Source organism: Myotis daubentonii, chromosome 2 (genome assembly GCF_963259705.1).
Source record: "Myotis daubentonii chromosome 2, mMyoDau2.1, whole genome shotgun sequence".
NCBI lineage: Eukaryota > Metazoa > Chordata > Mammalia > Chiroptera > Vespertilionidae > Myotis > Myotis daubentonii.
In genome coordinates this window covers 23,210,139-23,226,565 of record NC_081841.1, presented here as the reverse complement: position 1 = coordinate 23,226,565, position 16,427 = coordinate 23,210,139, and the positions used below count along the sequence as shown (strand labels likewise).

General features: G+C 43.9%; 1 protein-coding gene across 3 annotated transcripts in view; it reads right to left on the bottom strand.

Annotated features, from left to right (window-relative positions):
- Nucleotides 1-8,565: 8,565 nt before the first annotated feature.
- The window catches only part of A2ML1 (alpha-2-macroglobulin like 1), a 38,830-nt gene continuing 30,968 nt past the window's right edge, over nucleotides 8,566-16,427 (bottom strand). The window contains exons 30-36 of one of the 3 annotated variants that reach the window (XM_059682151.1): nucleotides 14,937-15,152; nucleotides 14,627-14,754; nucleotides 14,380-14,470; nucleotides 13,211-13,279; nucleotides 11,642-11,744; nucleotides 9,397-9,438; nucleotides 8,566-8,988 (exon numbers count right to left, since the gene is read on the bottom strand). In XM_059682151.1, coding sequence (XP_059538134.1) covers nucleotides 9,398-9,438; nucleotides 11,642-11,744; nucleotides 13,211-13,279; nucleotides 14,380-14,470; nucleotides 14,627-14,754; nucleotides 14,937-15,152 — 648 coding nt within the window. In that variant the 3' untranslated portion in view covers nucleotides 8,566-8,988; nucleotide 9,397. Of the gene's footprint in view, nucleotides 8,994-9,396; nucleotides 9,439-11,641; nucleotides 11,745-13,210; nucleotides 13,280-14,379; nucleotides 14,471-14,626; nucleotides 14,755-14,936; nucleotides 15,153-16,427 lie in introns of all 3 variants that reach the window. The other 2 variants (XM_059682150.1, XM_059682152.1) reach the window with 2 other exon arrangements.

Genomic DNA, 16,427 nt, shown 5'->3' with positions numbered 1-16,427 from the left:
TAAAGGCAGGCCAACTAGACCTTAGTTGTATGGCAAAGATCAAATCAAAGTATGGTAGTCATATTAGTTGTTAAAACCTCAGATGGATTAATGTATTACCCAGCAAATCCTTTCAGTTAGAAAAAAAAATGGCTTAGTGTTTAGTTCTCCACCAAAGCTTAATAGGTTTAAAGTACTCACAGTTAAGTTGAGAAAGAGTTAAGTTTTGAAAGAAAGAATTATAAATGCATCTACGGACACATGGAGCTGGCAATCGTAAAATAGATAAGAAGCTAACTAAATTTTGAAACCATGAATGTGGGGTAAGAAAATTGTCACTGATAAATGACTCCTGGATTCTTAATCTTCTGCAGGCAACGAGCCAAGTTATAAAACCTGCTCAGTAATCCAAAGCCATCTCCAGACGTGGCCAAGAAGGATAAAGGGAAAAACAGAGCTCCCATAGGGGGCAGCCATAATCACAGAGAACATGAACTGGGAGTCCCTCCAAGGGAACAACATTGGGACCTAATTAAAGAAACGCCCCATCCCCTAGGTAAAAGACCTCTGGGCATTGGTTTAGAATGTCTCCAGAGTAACATTTTTTTTCTGGTTAAAAAAGTAAATAAGTAAGTAGATAACCAGGTGCCGAGGATACCTTATCCTTTATTTTAAATCGTCTCTATTTCCCACACTTTGCAAATAGCTAATTGCTGGGGAGACCTACCAGCACATCAGATCTTCTGTGAGTTTGTAACCTGTTCAATGTCTGTACCCCTCAGATTTCCTGTGTTGCTTGAGTATCATAAAGAAGTCTGCACTCTGGGTCTCAGTTTCCTGATTTTTTCAGTTGAAGAGATCTTTCTAGGTGATTTCTAAAGAAACTTTTATTTTTTAAAAAATGTATTTTATTGATTTTAGAGAGAAATGGAGAGGGAGAGAGAGAAACATCAATGCTGCGAGAGAATCATTGATTGGCTGCCTCCTGCACGCCCCCAACCGGGGATTGAGCCCGCAACCCAGGCATGTGCCCTTGGCCAGAATCGAACCTGGGACCTTTCAGTCCGCAGGCCGACGCTCTATCCACTGAGCCAAACCAGTTTCGGCAAAACTTTTATTTTTTTAAAAATATTTTTTAATGATTTTCAGAGAGAGAGAAAGGAAAAAGAGAGAGAAACATCAATGAGAAAGAAACATAGATCTGCTGCCTCCTGCCCTCCCTCTACTGGGGACCAAGTTTGCAACCCAAGCATGTGGGTCAACGCTCAACCACTGAGCCATACATGCTGGGCAAACTTTTAATTTTTAAAAATTGTAAAAAAAAAAAAAAAAATTGTAATTCTCTTTTCTGCCCATAGAGGGCAGTTCTTGAACTTTATCCAGGATTCGGACAATGATCTTCATTGCATCTCTTGAAAACTGAGAAATAGTCCAGAGTTGGCTCTCCCTTAAGACCGCTAACATGAAAGGCTTACACTGATGAGGGACTTTAGTCACAGGATAGATTCTCATGTATTCAGGATGATGATTTGGACCTGGGAAATTTTATGTGTACACTTACTTCCCTTCAAAATATTTAGAAGCACTATCACAAGATGCATAGAACAAATGCCTGATGCAGAAAACAGGAAAACAACCTCAATTTCCAGAGGATGCGTAAGGTATTTGCTCTGTCTGGAACAGTCCTTCCATACCTCACCGCTATCCCTATGTCATTCCTGCTTATCCTTCAGCCTGCAGAGCAAGAATCACTTCTAAGAATCCTGACTTCAGCCCTGAGATTAGGTTAGTTTCCCATAAGCCCTGCCCTTAGCTACATTCATTCTACTCATAGCTATACATTCGGTATTCACCTTCCTCACTAAGCTCCAAGCCCTTCAAGGGCAGAAAGTATAGTTATGTTCATCTTGTGCCTGGCACGGTACCTGGCATTCAGTCAGTGCCCAACTAATATGTTTCATGAAGGCCTCTCCGGTTGCCTTTCTAGTTCAGTGCTGTGGAATAATATTTCTCTCCCCTGACACACCGCCCTGTAACTACACTTTATGATGGGAAAGAAGAAACCAAGAATTAGCTAGAGTGCCCCAGTGGTTTTGCCAAAACCATAATCTGTTAAATAAATTGCTGAGGGGGGAAATAGTATTAGAATACTTCAAACAGTAATTCTATTCAATGCAAATGCTTAAAATATGCATGCTCTGAAAAAAGTACATTGCATATAACTGCGAAGCAAATGCTATTGGATAGCAATTATTTAAGGACTATCTCATACTCAATTTCTGGATTTCTACAACAACCATTATAAGGTAAAAGATTCTTAAATTTGCACATGTAAAAGTGAATATGCACAGGATATTTCTGAAAACATATACAAGAAACTGAGAACCATTGACACCCACACAGTCTGCATTTACTTTTCCACTGTCTTCATCAACAGGACTTTAATATTCCTGGAAACTCCTGCTCAGAAGATAGAAGTTGCAAATAATTGTATTGTTCATTTCAGAAACATCCAGAAAAACTAGCTTTTCAATAGACAGTTATCAAATAATTATTCTCTAAGACTTTTCAAAACCCTCACCTTACTATGTCCACAAACTTAACCATGATTCTCACCCAGTCTTAATCAAACCCCTACACTGAAAGACACCCCCTTTAAACCAGTCCCCAAAACTGCATAAATATCCTGACTTCATCCTCCCCTCCCAGACATTACCAAGGCTCCTTCAATGCAGTGTCCTCCCTCACTACGGTTTGAATAAACCCCGCTTTATCCAGTGGGTGTTTGGGCAGTGTTTTCACAAAACTAATAGAGGTTACTTCTGAAGAGGGAATGGAAAGAAAAGATGTGAAAGATGTTCTTTTGTACCATTGAATCTTTACATTGGTATGTCTTATCTATTCCAACATAAATGATAGAACAGAACAAAATTTAAACACGTAAACAAAAAATGCAGAAGACACCACTGTGTACTCTCCTCTCGGGCCTAAATGTATCATTCCTTGCCTAGGTGTAAGCTGCCTCCATCTGAGCTCACTCTGGACTGGGGAAAGGGATGACAGGAGGGCCTCAGTGACAAAGCAGAGGACCTAAATGAGAATGAAAATGTTAACTCCTGGAAAGAATGCCCAGGATCTTGCCTCACAAAAACACGTAATACTTATGGAATACTTTCTAAATGCCAAATAATATTTTTTTAAATGTCTTTCTAAAATTAGTGTCATATTAACTATCCTCCCTCCTTATAGATAAGTTTTATTATTTATTTTTTATTTTTATTTTTTCTTAATCCTCACCCAAGGATACTTCTCCATTGATTTTTGGGGAGAGTGGAAAGAGAGGGAAAGACAGAGAGAAACATCGATGTGAGAGAAACACATTGGTTGGTTGCCTCCTGCACGAGCCCTGACCAGGGCCCTGAGTCGGGGAAGAGCCTGCAAAAAGGTACGTGCCCTTGATTGGAATTGAACCCAGGACCCTTCAGTCCACAGGCCAACACTCTATCCACTGAAGCAAACCAGCTAGGGATAGATAAGCTTTATTTTTTAATTTTTAAAAATGTATTAATTTGACAGAGAGAGAGGAAGGGACAGAGAGAGAGAGAGAGAGAGAGAGAACCCAAGCCGGGCCACGGCGGAGGCCTGTGGACCTCCGCACACCTGTGGACCCCTGGCCAAGCCTGCAGCGGAAGGGCCTCTCCACGTGCCTGTGAACCCCCGGGCCAGCACAGGGGGGCAGGGATGCAAGCCTCACATCCCTAGACCCATTGCTGGGGTTGGGGACACAAGTCTCAAGTCCCCGGGCTGACGCAGGGGGTGGGGACATAAGGCTCACATCCTGGGCCTGTTGCCAGGGGCAGGGATGCAAGCCTCATGCCTCTGGGCTGGTGTAGGGAGCGGGAACACAGCTTGCTTAACAGTGAGGTTGTCCCAAACAAGTTGCATATTAGAGGCCCTCTGCACCAAATTTGTGCACTGGGAGGGGGTGGTCCCTCAGCCTCGCCTGCCCCTTCTCACAGTCCGGGAGCCCTCAGGGGATGTCACCTCTGCGGGAGGCAACCAGCCAATCAGGGGAAGGCACCGCCCCCATCACCCCCTTGCTGCTGCTGCCTCTGGCCTCCCTCTGCAGGAGGCAACTCAGCGATCAGGGGAAGGTAATGCCACCATCATGCCTCTGCTGCTGCCACTGCCAGCCGCAGGCTGCCTGAGCCTTGGCCATCGCAGCCACTGCGACTTGCCTGAGGCTCACCTGGGCCTCATTGCCTGAGCCTTGGGCCTGTGCAGCAGCAGTGGCCATTGGTATCTTGCCGGAGCCCCGGGCTGGCCCTGGGAAAGTGGCAGTGGCCATTGGCCACAAACTTCCCTGTGCTTAACCAATCAGGTGTGCTCATCCAGTGATGGGCAGACTGCGTCTTCCAGGGTTCTCCTGGCTGCAGGGGAGGGTACAGGTCTCCCTCGGGCCCTGGGTCACTGGGTCCAGCTGCTAGAGGAAATTCCCTACATTGGTTGCCTGGACACCTAGAGGCCTCCACCGATTCCCAACCCTGACCCGAGGGGCGCTGAGGGCGATGGAGGCGGCCTGGGAGTTTGAGGAGCTGCAGGAAGGAGCTGCCTTTCTCAGAACCCCTGACCTGTGGTGCCAGAGGCCAAGGTGGGTCGTGGCTGGTCCAGGAGCTCTTAGCTGTGGAGCTTGGACTTTCCCTCGCTCACCAGCCTTCACTGCCAATGCGGAGGTTTCCCAGCAGAGTGGCTCTGCTGCCACTTGGCAGAGGGAACCTATTGTCCTTCTGGGCATGTGGCAGTGGCCATTGGGAGCACTCACAGCCGCTGCCGCCATGTGGGAAGTACAGGCCGCCCTCCGCCGGCCCCGCCTCCCCCGCCCCCGTCCCTGCAAGTCTCCGCCCACCCACCCCTGCTGCGCATGCAGCCTGCTGATAGGTCATTACATGATGGTGTCCCAACCAATTTGCATATTACCCTATTATTAGATAGACTAGAAGCCCGTTGCACAAAGATTCATGCAATAGGCCTTCCTTCCCCTGGCTGCTGGCACCGGTTTTCCTCCGGCACCGGGGACCCAGGCCTTTGGTCCGGCCACAGCGGAGAAGCCAAGCCTTGAGGCTAGACTTCTCCGCTGCAGCTGCAGTGAGGCTTGGCTTCTCCCCTCCGGCTGCAGCGAGGTGTGGCTTCTCCGCTGCGGCTTCAGTCTTCAGTCTTCACTCTGGCTGGCCAGAGCCTTCGTTCTTCACTCTGCACCTGCGTATGCAAATTAACTGCCATCTTTATTGGGTTAATTTGCATAGTTGCTCTGATTGGCTAGTGGGCATAGTGGAGTGACACCAATTTGCATGTTTCTCTTTTATTAGTGTAGCTATTTTTAAAATATATTTTTATTGATTTTACAGAGAAGATGGGAGAGGGATAGATAGAAACATAGATGAGAAAGAAACATCAATCGGCTGCCTCCTGCATACCCACTACTGGGGATTGAGCCCATCACCCAGGCATGTGCCCTGACAGGAAATTAAGCCAGGACTTTCTGGTTCATGGGTCAACACTCAACCACTGAGCCACACCGACCAGGCAAAAGTTGTTCTGTTCTGATTCATTGTGTTTCTTTTATTTTCTTTTTTTTAAATATATTTTTATTGATTTCAGAGAGGAAGGGAGAGGAAGAGAGAGATAGAAACATCAATGATGAGAGGGAATCATTGATTGGTTGCCTCCTCTGCACACTGGACCAAGCCTGCCACCCAGGCATGTGCCCCTGATCGGAATCGAACCTGGGACCCTTAGATCCACAGGCCGATGATGCTTTATCCACTGAGCCAAACCAGGTAGGGCTCATTATGTTTCTTAATAATTCTATTGTTAAGACAATCCATGAGAATTCTTGAATATCTTTGAGTCTTATAAAATACAAATAAACTCTTTGCTACTTCAAGTTATGTATGTATTTTTGTTACAGAACATTTGATAGGGAATCAATAAAACTTTTAAGCATAAAATATATTAGAAAGAAAATTCCCCACATGATCTCACTCATTCATGGATAATAGAGACCATTATAAACTTTTGAACAATAATAGATACAGAGGCAGAGCAGCCTCAAACAGATTGTCAAACTGCAGCGGGAAGGCCGGGGAGGGGTGGGAGCAGGAGGGAGGGGAGTAAGAGATCAACCAAAGGACTTGTATGCATGCATATAAGCATAACCAATGGACATAAGACACTGGAGGGTAGGGGAGGCCCGGGGATTGTCAAGGGCGGGTGAAAAAAGGGGACACATATGTAATACCCTTTGTAAGACTGTAAGCAATAAAATAAAATAAAATAAAATAAAATAAAATAAAATAAAATAAAATAAAATAAAATAAAATAAAGAATGAAAAGCTGAAGTAAAAAAAAAAAAAAAGGTAATACCAATGTAGTAGAATGAAACAAAAAAAAAAAAAAGAAAGAAAGAAAGAAAGAAAGAAAGAAAGAAAGAAAGAAAGAAAGAAAGAAAGAAAATTCCATCATGAAATGGATGGAAATATAAATTGAAGGGGAAAAAGGAACAATGTCAAAATTCTGACTATTGAACTTATTTGTGTAATTTTTTCATGGCTAGTGGGTATCAAGTTGTATGGGCTTTACATTACATTGGATAACATTTCTTAAGTGATGTAACAGTTTTATTATTCCCAACATTATAATATCCAGAAATCAAATCCTTTCAACTATTTAAATTTAAGATGGAAATTCTTGATGTTGAAAGTACTCAAGGGAATGCATGCTTTTAAAATGTTCTTTTAGGAGATCTGCAATTTTAAAAAAATGTGTAAAGTTCATGTTTTTTCTCATGTTTGCTTCACGGAAAACAAAATTGGTGGTTCTGATTAGTCAGTCCAAAATCTCCTTGAAGATGTGTTATGGACTCTATTGTGTTCCTCCCAAATTCATATGTTGACTCTAATCCTCAATATGATTGCATTTGGAGATGAGGCCTATATACTCCCATAGTTTTTTGTACTTTCTTCTATCAATATACAGGGTGTCCCCAAAATATATTTATACACTTAACAGCTGATAGCTCAATTTTGAAGACAAAATGTATTTTAATAAACACTGCCTTTATAATTAGTCAAAGTATGTATATACATTATTTTGAGACACCCAATATTTTGGCACACTGCATTTTAACTTAATTTGTTTATTTTTGCCCTCCACAGTTTGTGAGCTCCTTGAGGATAAAAACCTCATTTTATTTATCTTTGCATTACCAGGCCTGATAAAGTACCTGGCATAAGTAAATGTATGTGTTGAGTACTTACTATAAGTACTATAATACCAAGTGTTCTTTAGAGTTATCTCTGTTCTCTTTCTGTGATACCTGAGGGGTAAGGCAAGCTTTGGGGTGGCCTGCTTAGGTGTGTCCCCCTTCTCTTCTCACTTCGGGAACTCCTAGGAGGACCTGGGCAGAGTCTTGGGTGGAGGAGACAGGGAATGAATAGTCTATGAGGCCCTGGGCACAGGAAGATATCTCTACATCATGGACTTATGTTTCCCTGACTCTGTCATTCAGAGTATATTGTCTTCAAGAGCAATATTAGAGGGTGGATATCTAGGGTAAAGAGTGTAATTATTTAGAGAATCTTCTCTGTTTAAATATCACCCATATTTCCCCCATCCCTTTGCCTCCAAACCTGTTTCCAAAATAAAACCATTGCACCAAGGAAGAGCTTATACAACGATGGTTTCCCATGTGTGTTAGCACTGGGGGGTCATGCAGAAATATCAATCACTGTATGCCCTACAGTGACAGCCACTACTGTATGCAGCTGCTCAACTAGGATTCTCTACTCTGACTCCTCCCTGAATCTTTAACATGATCCTTTGAGAAGTGTGAGTCAAAAGGATTTGGTTATAGTTTTTTGAAATATATTTTTACTAGAGGTCCAGTGCATGAATTCGTGCATAGTTGGGGTCTGGCTGGCCCGGCCCTGATCAGGGCCCAATCAGGGCCAGGGGGAGGGGCCGTGGGCTATTGGCTGGTGGGTCCCACCCCCAACTGGGATAGGGGGGCAATCAGGGATGGGACCAGCCAGGGGGAAGGGCTATATGGGTGGTTGAGCAGCTTCCCAACCCTTGATGGGGTGGGAGAGGCCAATTGGGAGCAGGGCCAGCCGGGGGAGGGGCCACAGGAGGTTGGCTAGTCAGCCCTACCCCAGATTGGGCCAGTTTGCTGGCCACAGTGGGTGTCATAGCAACCGGTCATTCTGGTCATTACAGTGCTCCATTCACTGGCTTTTTATATAGATTGATTTCAGAGAGGAAGGGAAAGGGAGAGAGAGATAGAAACAACAATGATGAGAGAATCATTGATTGGCTGCCTCTGGCACAACCACACCCCCTCAACTGGGGATTAAGCCTGCAATCCAGGCATGTGCCCTAATGGGCAATCGAACCATGACCCCCTGGTTTATAGGTCAATGCTCAACCACTGAGCCACACTGGCCTGGGATGGGTCAAAAGGTTTAAAAAAAAACACCAAAATGTGAGTTTTGGTATCCACAGAAATATTCACAGATACAAGTACACAGATTTTCTTTTCAAGAAAAGAAGATTTATTTATTTATTTAGTCTACTCCCAAAACCCTAAATTACATCTTCCCTTAGATTTCACCTCTAGGAAGACATCCTTATCCTCCCTGTACCACTCTCTACCACCATCTCCTCTCTGGAGCGCCCCCTAACTGGCTAAACCACATCTCCCCCAGCAATCTTTCCTCTGTGATTGCTACTTCGTGTGACCATTCCTAGCCCTTCTCCCCCAACCCTTTATTTTGGCATCTAAGTATCGGTGAAGTAGTCAGAAGTAGCTGAGCTCCAGGCGGGCTCATCTGTTACCCACTCACTAGACAATCAGAGAAATCCAATTATCTGATGGAATGAGTTCTGGTTTAGGAGGCAGAAGAATGCTATCCAATAATGTCACAGAGGATTGATGCAGTTTCTTCCCAACTTCTGTCCTAGGGGGAAACAAAAACAAAAATGGAAGAACATGTTCCTCAGAAAGTCTTTACAGTTATAAAGGAGCGTTTCCCTATTTGAAAAAAACCTCACAAATGCACAAAAATATATAATGTGTTTACATAATTAGAAAAATGCATTCATTTCCAATCAGATAAAAACATGTTGTTTTTTAAAAATCACATAGAACCCCTCATACAAATGGCATTATTAACTTTCTATGATGTGAGCTATGGAGATTATTACTCCCTCTTCAAGAGTTTAGGACAAAAAAAGAAAAGCCCACTTTCTATCAAAAATAAGCTTCCAAAAGACAATAACAGTAACTCAGAAGAAGGTCCCCTTAACTTCTGAATATTTCCACACTACCCCCAAACCCATTCTTCTCTCTTCTGGGCTTACCTCATTCACAGGGATCAGAATACTGAATTATTGCTTGTTCATCTGTGAAATGAAATGACGTATTTTATTACATTGCAGGCTTCACACATTAGAAAGAAAATCCTATCTAATAAAAGAGAAACATGGTAATTGGCGTACGACCGATACCCTTTTCATTGGCTAATCAGCGAGATATGCAAATTAACTGTCAGCCAAGATGGCGGCCAGCAGCCAGGCAGCTTGAAACTAACATGAGGCTTGGTTGCCCCAGTGACAGAGGAAACCAACGTTCCCCGCCTGCCGCTGCCTCTGAGCTGGCAGTTTAAGAAACTCTGTAACAAATACGCCCAACTTCAGCCAGCAGATTCCCAACATTGTAAGCAAAGGCCAGAAACCTACTTTCAGCCGGAGGCCGAAGAGCTGGAGCCAAGCCTCAAGCTAAAGCTGGCCCAGAATTTAAAAAAAAAAAAAAAAAAAAATGAAAAAAGGAAAAAAGGAGCGCTTGGGAGTTCAGTCACCCCCAACCTGAAAACAGCCCTCAGCCCCTCACCCAGACTGGCCAGGCACCCCATTGGGGACCCCCACCCTGATCCAGGACACCCTTTAGGGCAAACCAGCCGGCCCCACCCGTGCACCAGGCCTCAATCCTATATAGTAAAAGGGTAATATGCCTCCCAGAACCGGGATCAGCGTGACGGGGGCAGCGCCCAAACCCCCTGATCGCCCTGCGGCTCTGTGTGTGACAGGGGGCGGGGCCACAACCTCCCTATCCACCCTGCTCTGTGCCTGATAGGGGGGAGCTCCCCCCCCGCCCCTGGCCCTGCTCTGTGTGTGACGGGGTAGAGCCATAACCTCCCCCTCGGCCCTGCCCTGAGTGTGAGAGTGGCGGCGCCCCAACCCCCTGATCCGTCCTGCTCTGTGGGTGATAGAGGGTAGCACCCCAACCCCCTGATGGGCCCTGCTCTGTGCGTGACAGGGTACAGAGCCCCAACCCCCCTGATGGGCCCTGCTCTGTGTGTGACAGGGGGTTGCTCCACAACCTCCCCATCGACCCTGCCTTGAGTGTGACAGGGGGCGGCGCCCCAACTCCCCAATCGGCCCTGCTCTGAGCCCGACCAGGGGCTGCACCTAGGGATTGGGCCTGCCCTCTGCCACCCGGGAGCAGGCCTAAGCCAGCAGGTCGTTATCTCCCTAGGGGTCCCAGACTGCGAGAGGGCACAGGCCAGGCTGAGGGACCCCCCCTCCCCCCCCCCGAGTGCACAAATTTTTGTGCACCGGGCCTCTAGTATTTCATAAAAGCTATTGTTTTAGTCCTTCTCAAAGGATCCCTACAGGTTATAGTCAGAATTACAGGAAGGTTCCAAACACTAATATTTGCACTTTTATGGTAAATTATTAATCACAGCAAGAATATTAACAGTTAGCCCTTAGAGAACAATGGTCCACATTTTTCTTTTGGTCTGTTGACCACATCCTACAAAATATCTCTAATGCCGAAGACTTTTTTAAATGGCATATAATTAAATTAAAGTATCTTAAGAGATCAGATAATCTATATAAAAGGCTAATATGCTAAGTGTCCTTCCCACTGTCCAACCAGTTGCTATGATGTGCACTGACCACCAGGGGACAGACTCTCCGACCGGTAGGTTAGCTTGCTGCTGGGTCCGGCTGACCAGGATCGGGACTGGGCGAGACGGGCCAGACATGCCCTGGAGTCCTCCCGCCGTCCCTCCCCGGCCCCCGTGCACCGGTGGGGACCCTTGGCCTGGCCTGTGCCCTCTCACAATCCGGGATCCCTCAGGGGATGTCAGAGAGCCGGTTTCGGCCCAATCCCTGCAGGCCAGGCCAAGGGACCCCACTGGTACATGAATCCGTGCACCAGGCCTCTAGTATAATTATATGATACTTGCCGTGGAAAGGAATATTTGTAAAATTAGGAGAGATATTTTAGTTTATTAGTATTTTTTTAAATCCTCACCTGAGGATATGTTTTTATTGATTTTAAAGAGAGAGGAAGGGCGAGGGAGAGGAGAGAGAGAAAAAATCATGGATGCAAAGAGAAAATGATTGGCTACTTCCCGCACACACCCCGACTGGGATTGAACCTGCAACCCAGGCTTGTGCCTGACTGGGAATCTAACCTGCAACCCTTTGGAGTGACCTGACACTCCAACCAATTGAGCCACACCAGCCAGGGCAGGAAAGATATTTTAAAGAATGAGGAGAATTCTGTTGGGAGATGCAGGTGAAGCTCAGCCCTCACCTGGTAGGTAGTAATCATAGACTCTGATCGTTGCTGGTTTCAGGTTGGTGACTAACACACTCTGGCTGATGGTGAAGGTATAGGTCTGAGTCTTCTTACTGAGCTATGGGGAAGATGGACACCATGTTACATTAAAATTAAAATGGAAATAATCTATGTAATGTGGAGGTTAAAAGATTTTTTTCTTCACACAGATTTTCTGAAACTCTTCTATCTGTCCCTTCTGACCTACGCCAGGCTGAAAGGTACTGCCTCCTGCTGACTGTCTGGCTCTTTCTTCTCAGGATCTTACAGCTTCCTGGCCCTTCTGTAAAATGGTTCCCTCCGTCCTCGGTCTACTTTAACCTATGACTCCTCCACTAAATTAACTGACGTGGCAAAGAAACAGATATTTCTCCAACAGCTTTCCCTACCTTTCTTTCTTTCTTCCTTTCTTTCTTTCTTTCTTTCTTTCTTTCTTTCTTTCTTTCTTTCTTTCTTTCTTTCTTTCTTTCTTTCTTTCTTTCTTCTTTCTTTCTTTCTTTCTTTCTTTCTTTCTTCTTCTTCCTTCCTTCCTTCCTTCCTTCCTTCCTCCCTCCCACCCTCCCTCCCTCTTCCTTCCTTCCTTCCTTCCTTCCTTCCTTCCTTCCTTCCTTCCTTCCTTCCTTCCTTCCTTCCTTCCTTCCTCCCTCCCTCCCTCCCTCCCTCTTCCTTCCTTCCTTCCTTCCTTCCTTCCTTCCTTCCTTCCTTCCTTTTCTTTCTTTCTTTCTTTCTTTCTTTCTTTCTTTCTTTCTTTCTTTCTTTCTTTCTTTCTTTCTTTCTTTCTTTCTTTCTTTCTCTATTTATTCAGGTCTCTGATCAAATGACATCCTCAGGAGGCCTTTCCTGACTACCTTATTTTAAAATAGTCACATCCTGGTCTACTCCCACCATCACTCTATCCCCTTATCCTTCATAGCACTTACTATCGAAATTACTACTGAATGTGTGTGAACACATATATATGTATTTTTTAATTTGCATCCTTTGTCTCTCACTAGGATATTAACTCCATGAGGACAGGGATCATGTCTGTTATTTTTACTGCTGCATCTCCATCACATTGAAGAGTGTCTGGCATAGATTGGTTGCTCAATAAATATTTGTTAAATATGTGAATAAATGGAGAATTTAAGATAATTGTATAAATTAATCTAATATAATCAGAAAATAAGATTCGTGTTGTACATTTAGATATGGAATTACAAATGCCTAATAGGAAGAGATTTCCAAAAGGAATTTTTTAAGGTATAGTGCCTCTCAAAACGTGGTCCAGGAAGTCTCAGGGAACCCCAAGACTATATCTAGGGTTCTGCGAGATCAGGATTATTTTTGGAATAATGCTTTTATCGACTCTCATTCTCTTTGATGTTCATGTGTACAGGGGCTATTTGATGTGTGATAATGCAGCGGATTGACTACAGATTCAGATAGAACTTCATTCTCTTCAATGAAGCCAGATGGCAAAGCAAAAATGTAAAACAATCTGACATTCTTCTTACTATTTTTTTGTTGTAGAAAATATAGTTGTTTCAGTTCTTGGCTACCTACCTCTTCCAAGTAAATGTTAAGTGTGTCAGTTCCAGATTCAATCTTCTTTACCAGTGGTTGCTGGAGAAGCTGAATAAGAAAGGAGAAAAAAGAGTTTAAGAGCCAGAGCCTTCCCTGTCCCCTAGGGAAAGCTTCCAAAGCTCTGTCATGGTCAAGGAAACAATGTATTCGGTGGAAAAGGTAAGAGAAGGAACAAACCTATTACAGGTTCCATGTCATATATCTGATGCACCTTTGCAGCCATTTAAATATTACAATCATGAGTTGTGTGTGTGTGTATATATATATAATATATATATAATATATATAATATATATAATATATATAATATATATAATATATATTATATATATTATATATATATTATATATATATACACACACACACTAGTAAAATGCCCATTTCAACAGCATTTTTTTTTTTCAAAAAGAATGGAAGGGAGGGGGAGAGACACAGAGAGAGAAACATCGATGTGAGAGAGACACATTGTGAGAGAGACTAGTTGACTCCCACACGTGCCCCAACCAGGGCCAGGGGTTGAGTCTGCAACCAAGGTGCATGCCCTTGACCAGAATCAAACCCACACCTCTTCAGTCTGCAGGCCAATGCTCTAACTCAGGGGTGGGCAAACTTTTTGACTCAAGGGCCACAATGGATTCTTAAACTGGACCGGAGGGCCGGAACAAAAGCATGGATGGAGTGTTTGTGTGAACTAATATAAATTCAAAGTAAACATCATTACATAAAAGGGTACGGTCTTTTTTTTTTTTTTTTTTTTTTTTAGTTTTATTCATTTTAAACGGGCTGGATCCGGCCCGCGGGCCGTAGTTTGCCCACGGCTGATCTAACTACTGAGCAAAACTGGCTAGGGCTCACCAGCTTTTTAAAAATATATATATTTTTATTGATTTCAGAGAAAGAGAGGGAAAGAGAGATAGAAACATTAATGATGAGAGAGAATCATTGATCAGCTGCCTCCTGCATGCCCCATACTGGGGATCGAGCCTGCATTCCAGGCATGTGCCCTTGACCAGAATCGAACCTGGGACCCTTCAGTCAGTAGTCTGATGCTTTATCCACTGAGCCAAACCAGCTAGGGCTCACCAGCTTTTTATGATAAAGTTAGGTCCCCTGGGGGCTAGTAAATGAAGAAAAGAGAAGTGACTTACTAACTGATCGGTGCCCTCCATGGGATTGAACCCAGAAAGCATCTTCACTTCCACAATGGCCATATTGGAAGAGCTGCGACTGCCCACATAACTGAGGGCAGAAAGAAGCAAGTGTGTGAGCCCATGATTTTCCCTCTCGGCATACTGTCCCCAGTACACACACACACACACACACACACACACACACACAATCTCAACTCAGCTTCTATGATCCAGGTGCCCCCACCACAACTTCCGCCTTCCTCACCTTGTGCGGATAGTGAGAGTCAAGGATCGAGGTGAAGTTGGTTGATCACATCTAGCTTTTCCCATTTCCACACTAAGACTAAAGGTCTCCACATTTTTAGGAGGGAAAATATTGTATCTCAGCACTGTCTAGTGTGAAGAAACAAGATAACCAAATTTGAGTTGAGAAGAACTTTAGATATTGCAGAGTTAAATTATTTTCCTTACAAACAAGGTAGACAGATAGAGAGGGACTGTTCTCACTGGAGGTGAAGATGCCCTCAGAGCCACCTTCCCAAGACACACTTGTTCTCACATGGATCGCTGCTTACCTGCACATAGACACAGCCCTGGCCTGTGGCCTCCAAGGTGTACACCCCAGGGACATTGGGCAGAGTCTCTTGCTGGAATACCAACCGGTTGGCAGCCTGAACACTGAAAGTGCGCTGGAAATTCTCAGTGGACTTTACAGCCAGGTTGACCTCCTCAGATGGCACGTAGGCAGTGGTGGCATATTTGGCCAGAGCTTGGAGAGCAACTACAGTGTCCTGAGGAAAACAATCAAGCATATGCTTACCATTTTGTGAGGCATTGGAATTAACCTCAAACAACCCTAGAACCTCTACAGCTGGTGGTGGTGTGCTAGCTTAGTTGATATATCTTCTATGTATCTAAGAACCACATTCACCTACACTGGGGAAGCTGACATAGAAATCATAATATCTCACCTGTATATGAAATCTCAATTGAGTTATTATTGCACATCCATAAGTCACTAGCTAATCTCATATATTCATATTCAGCAATGAAACCTAGCTTCAGAACTACTGTTAGAAGCAAGTGGATAACAGTATATATTTTGCAGTTTCCTTATTTGAGGAAGAAACAGCAGCAAGTTGATAGCCCTAGATAGTGCACATTTTTCAGTTATTTAACTGTGTAATAATCTTCTATGGCACAGTTGGAGAGAGCATTGGGAAATCCCTCCTCGCAGGCCAAGGATTCTTGGCCATTATGCCATGTGACAACCCTCTTTTCTCATCTGGGAATGAGACAGGTCATCTGTCACCAAGAGGACCTGGCATCATGTAGCTTGAACCTTTCCAGTCTGAAAACATTTTCTCTTTATTTATATAAATTTCAACTGCGAGGGGATGGGAGGCGAGGGAGAATGAGTACTGTCCTCTCTGACTCTGTGTTATGAGAATTTCTACATTCTCAACACTTAATACGATAGCTATTACTGAATAAAGGAACCCACTTCCTCCTGTCCCAAATGAAAGACAACGGTCGTATTTAGATATTACACTGTCACATAAAAAGAAGAAGACATGTCACCCTCCTGGGGAAGCTGTGAACAAGTCATTCTTTTGCAGCTTGACAATCGACAAACTACTTTTTGTCTACCCTCTGTGAACTAGGACCAAGGAGGGCTTTATTGCTTGCACATGTGAAACAATTCAAGTAATGGGACCACACATCAGCTCAAAAACTGATGTGGGTGATACATGACTTCGTAGAATAGCCAAGGGTTATAGTAAAAAACAATTCTGGCATACATCTGTCACTGAGAATTCTAAAGACTTGATGCACTGCTTTTTAAAATTATATATTGTAGTTATTTAGGGCTCAACAAGAAGAAGGAAGTCTTTCCTGATCTTTGGCCAAGAATTTCCCTGAAATAAGGAGGCAGTGTACCATATAATATTTTAAAATTCCAATTAAATTATTACCATACTCAAGCTCAGTGCACTTAACATCTTTACCAGACACTCTACCTGTTAAAATCTGTTCATTCTTCCATGCATAATTTACATGTCATA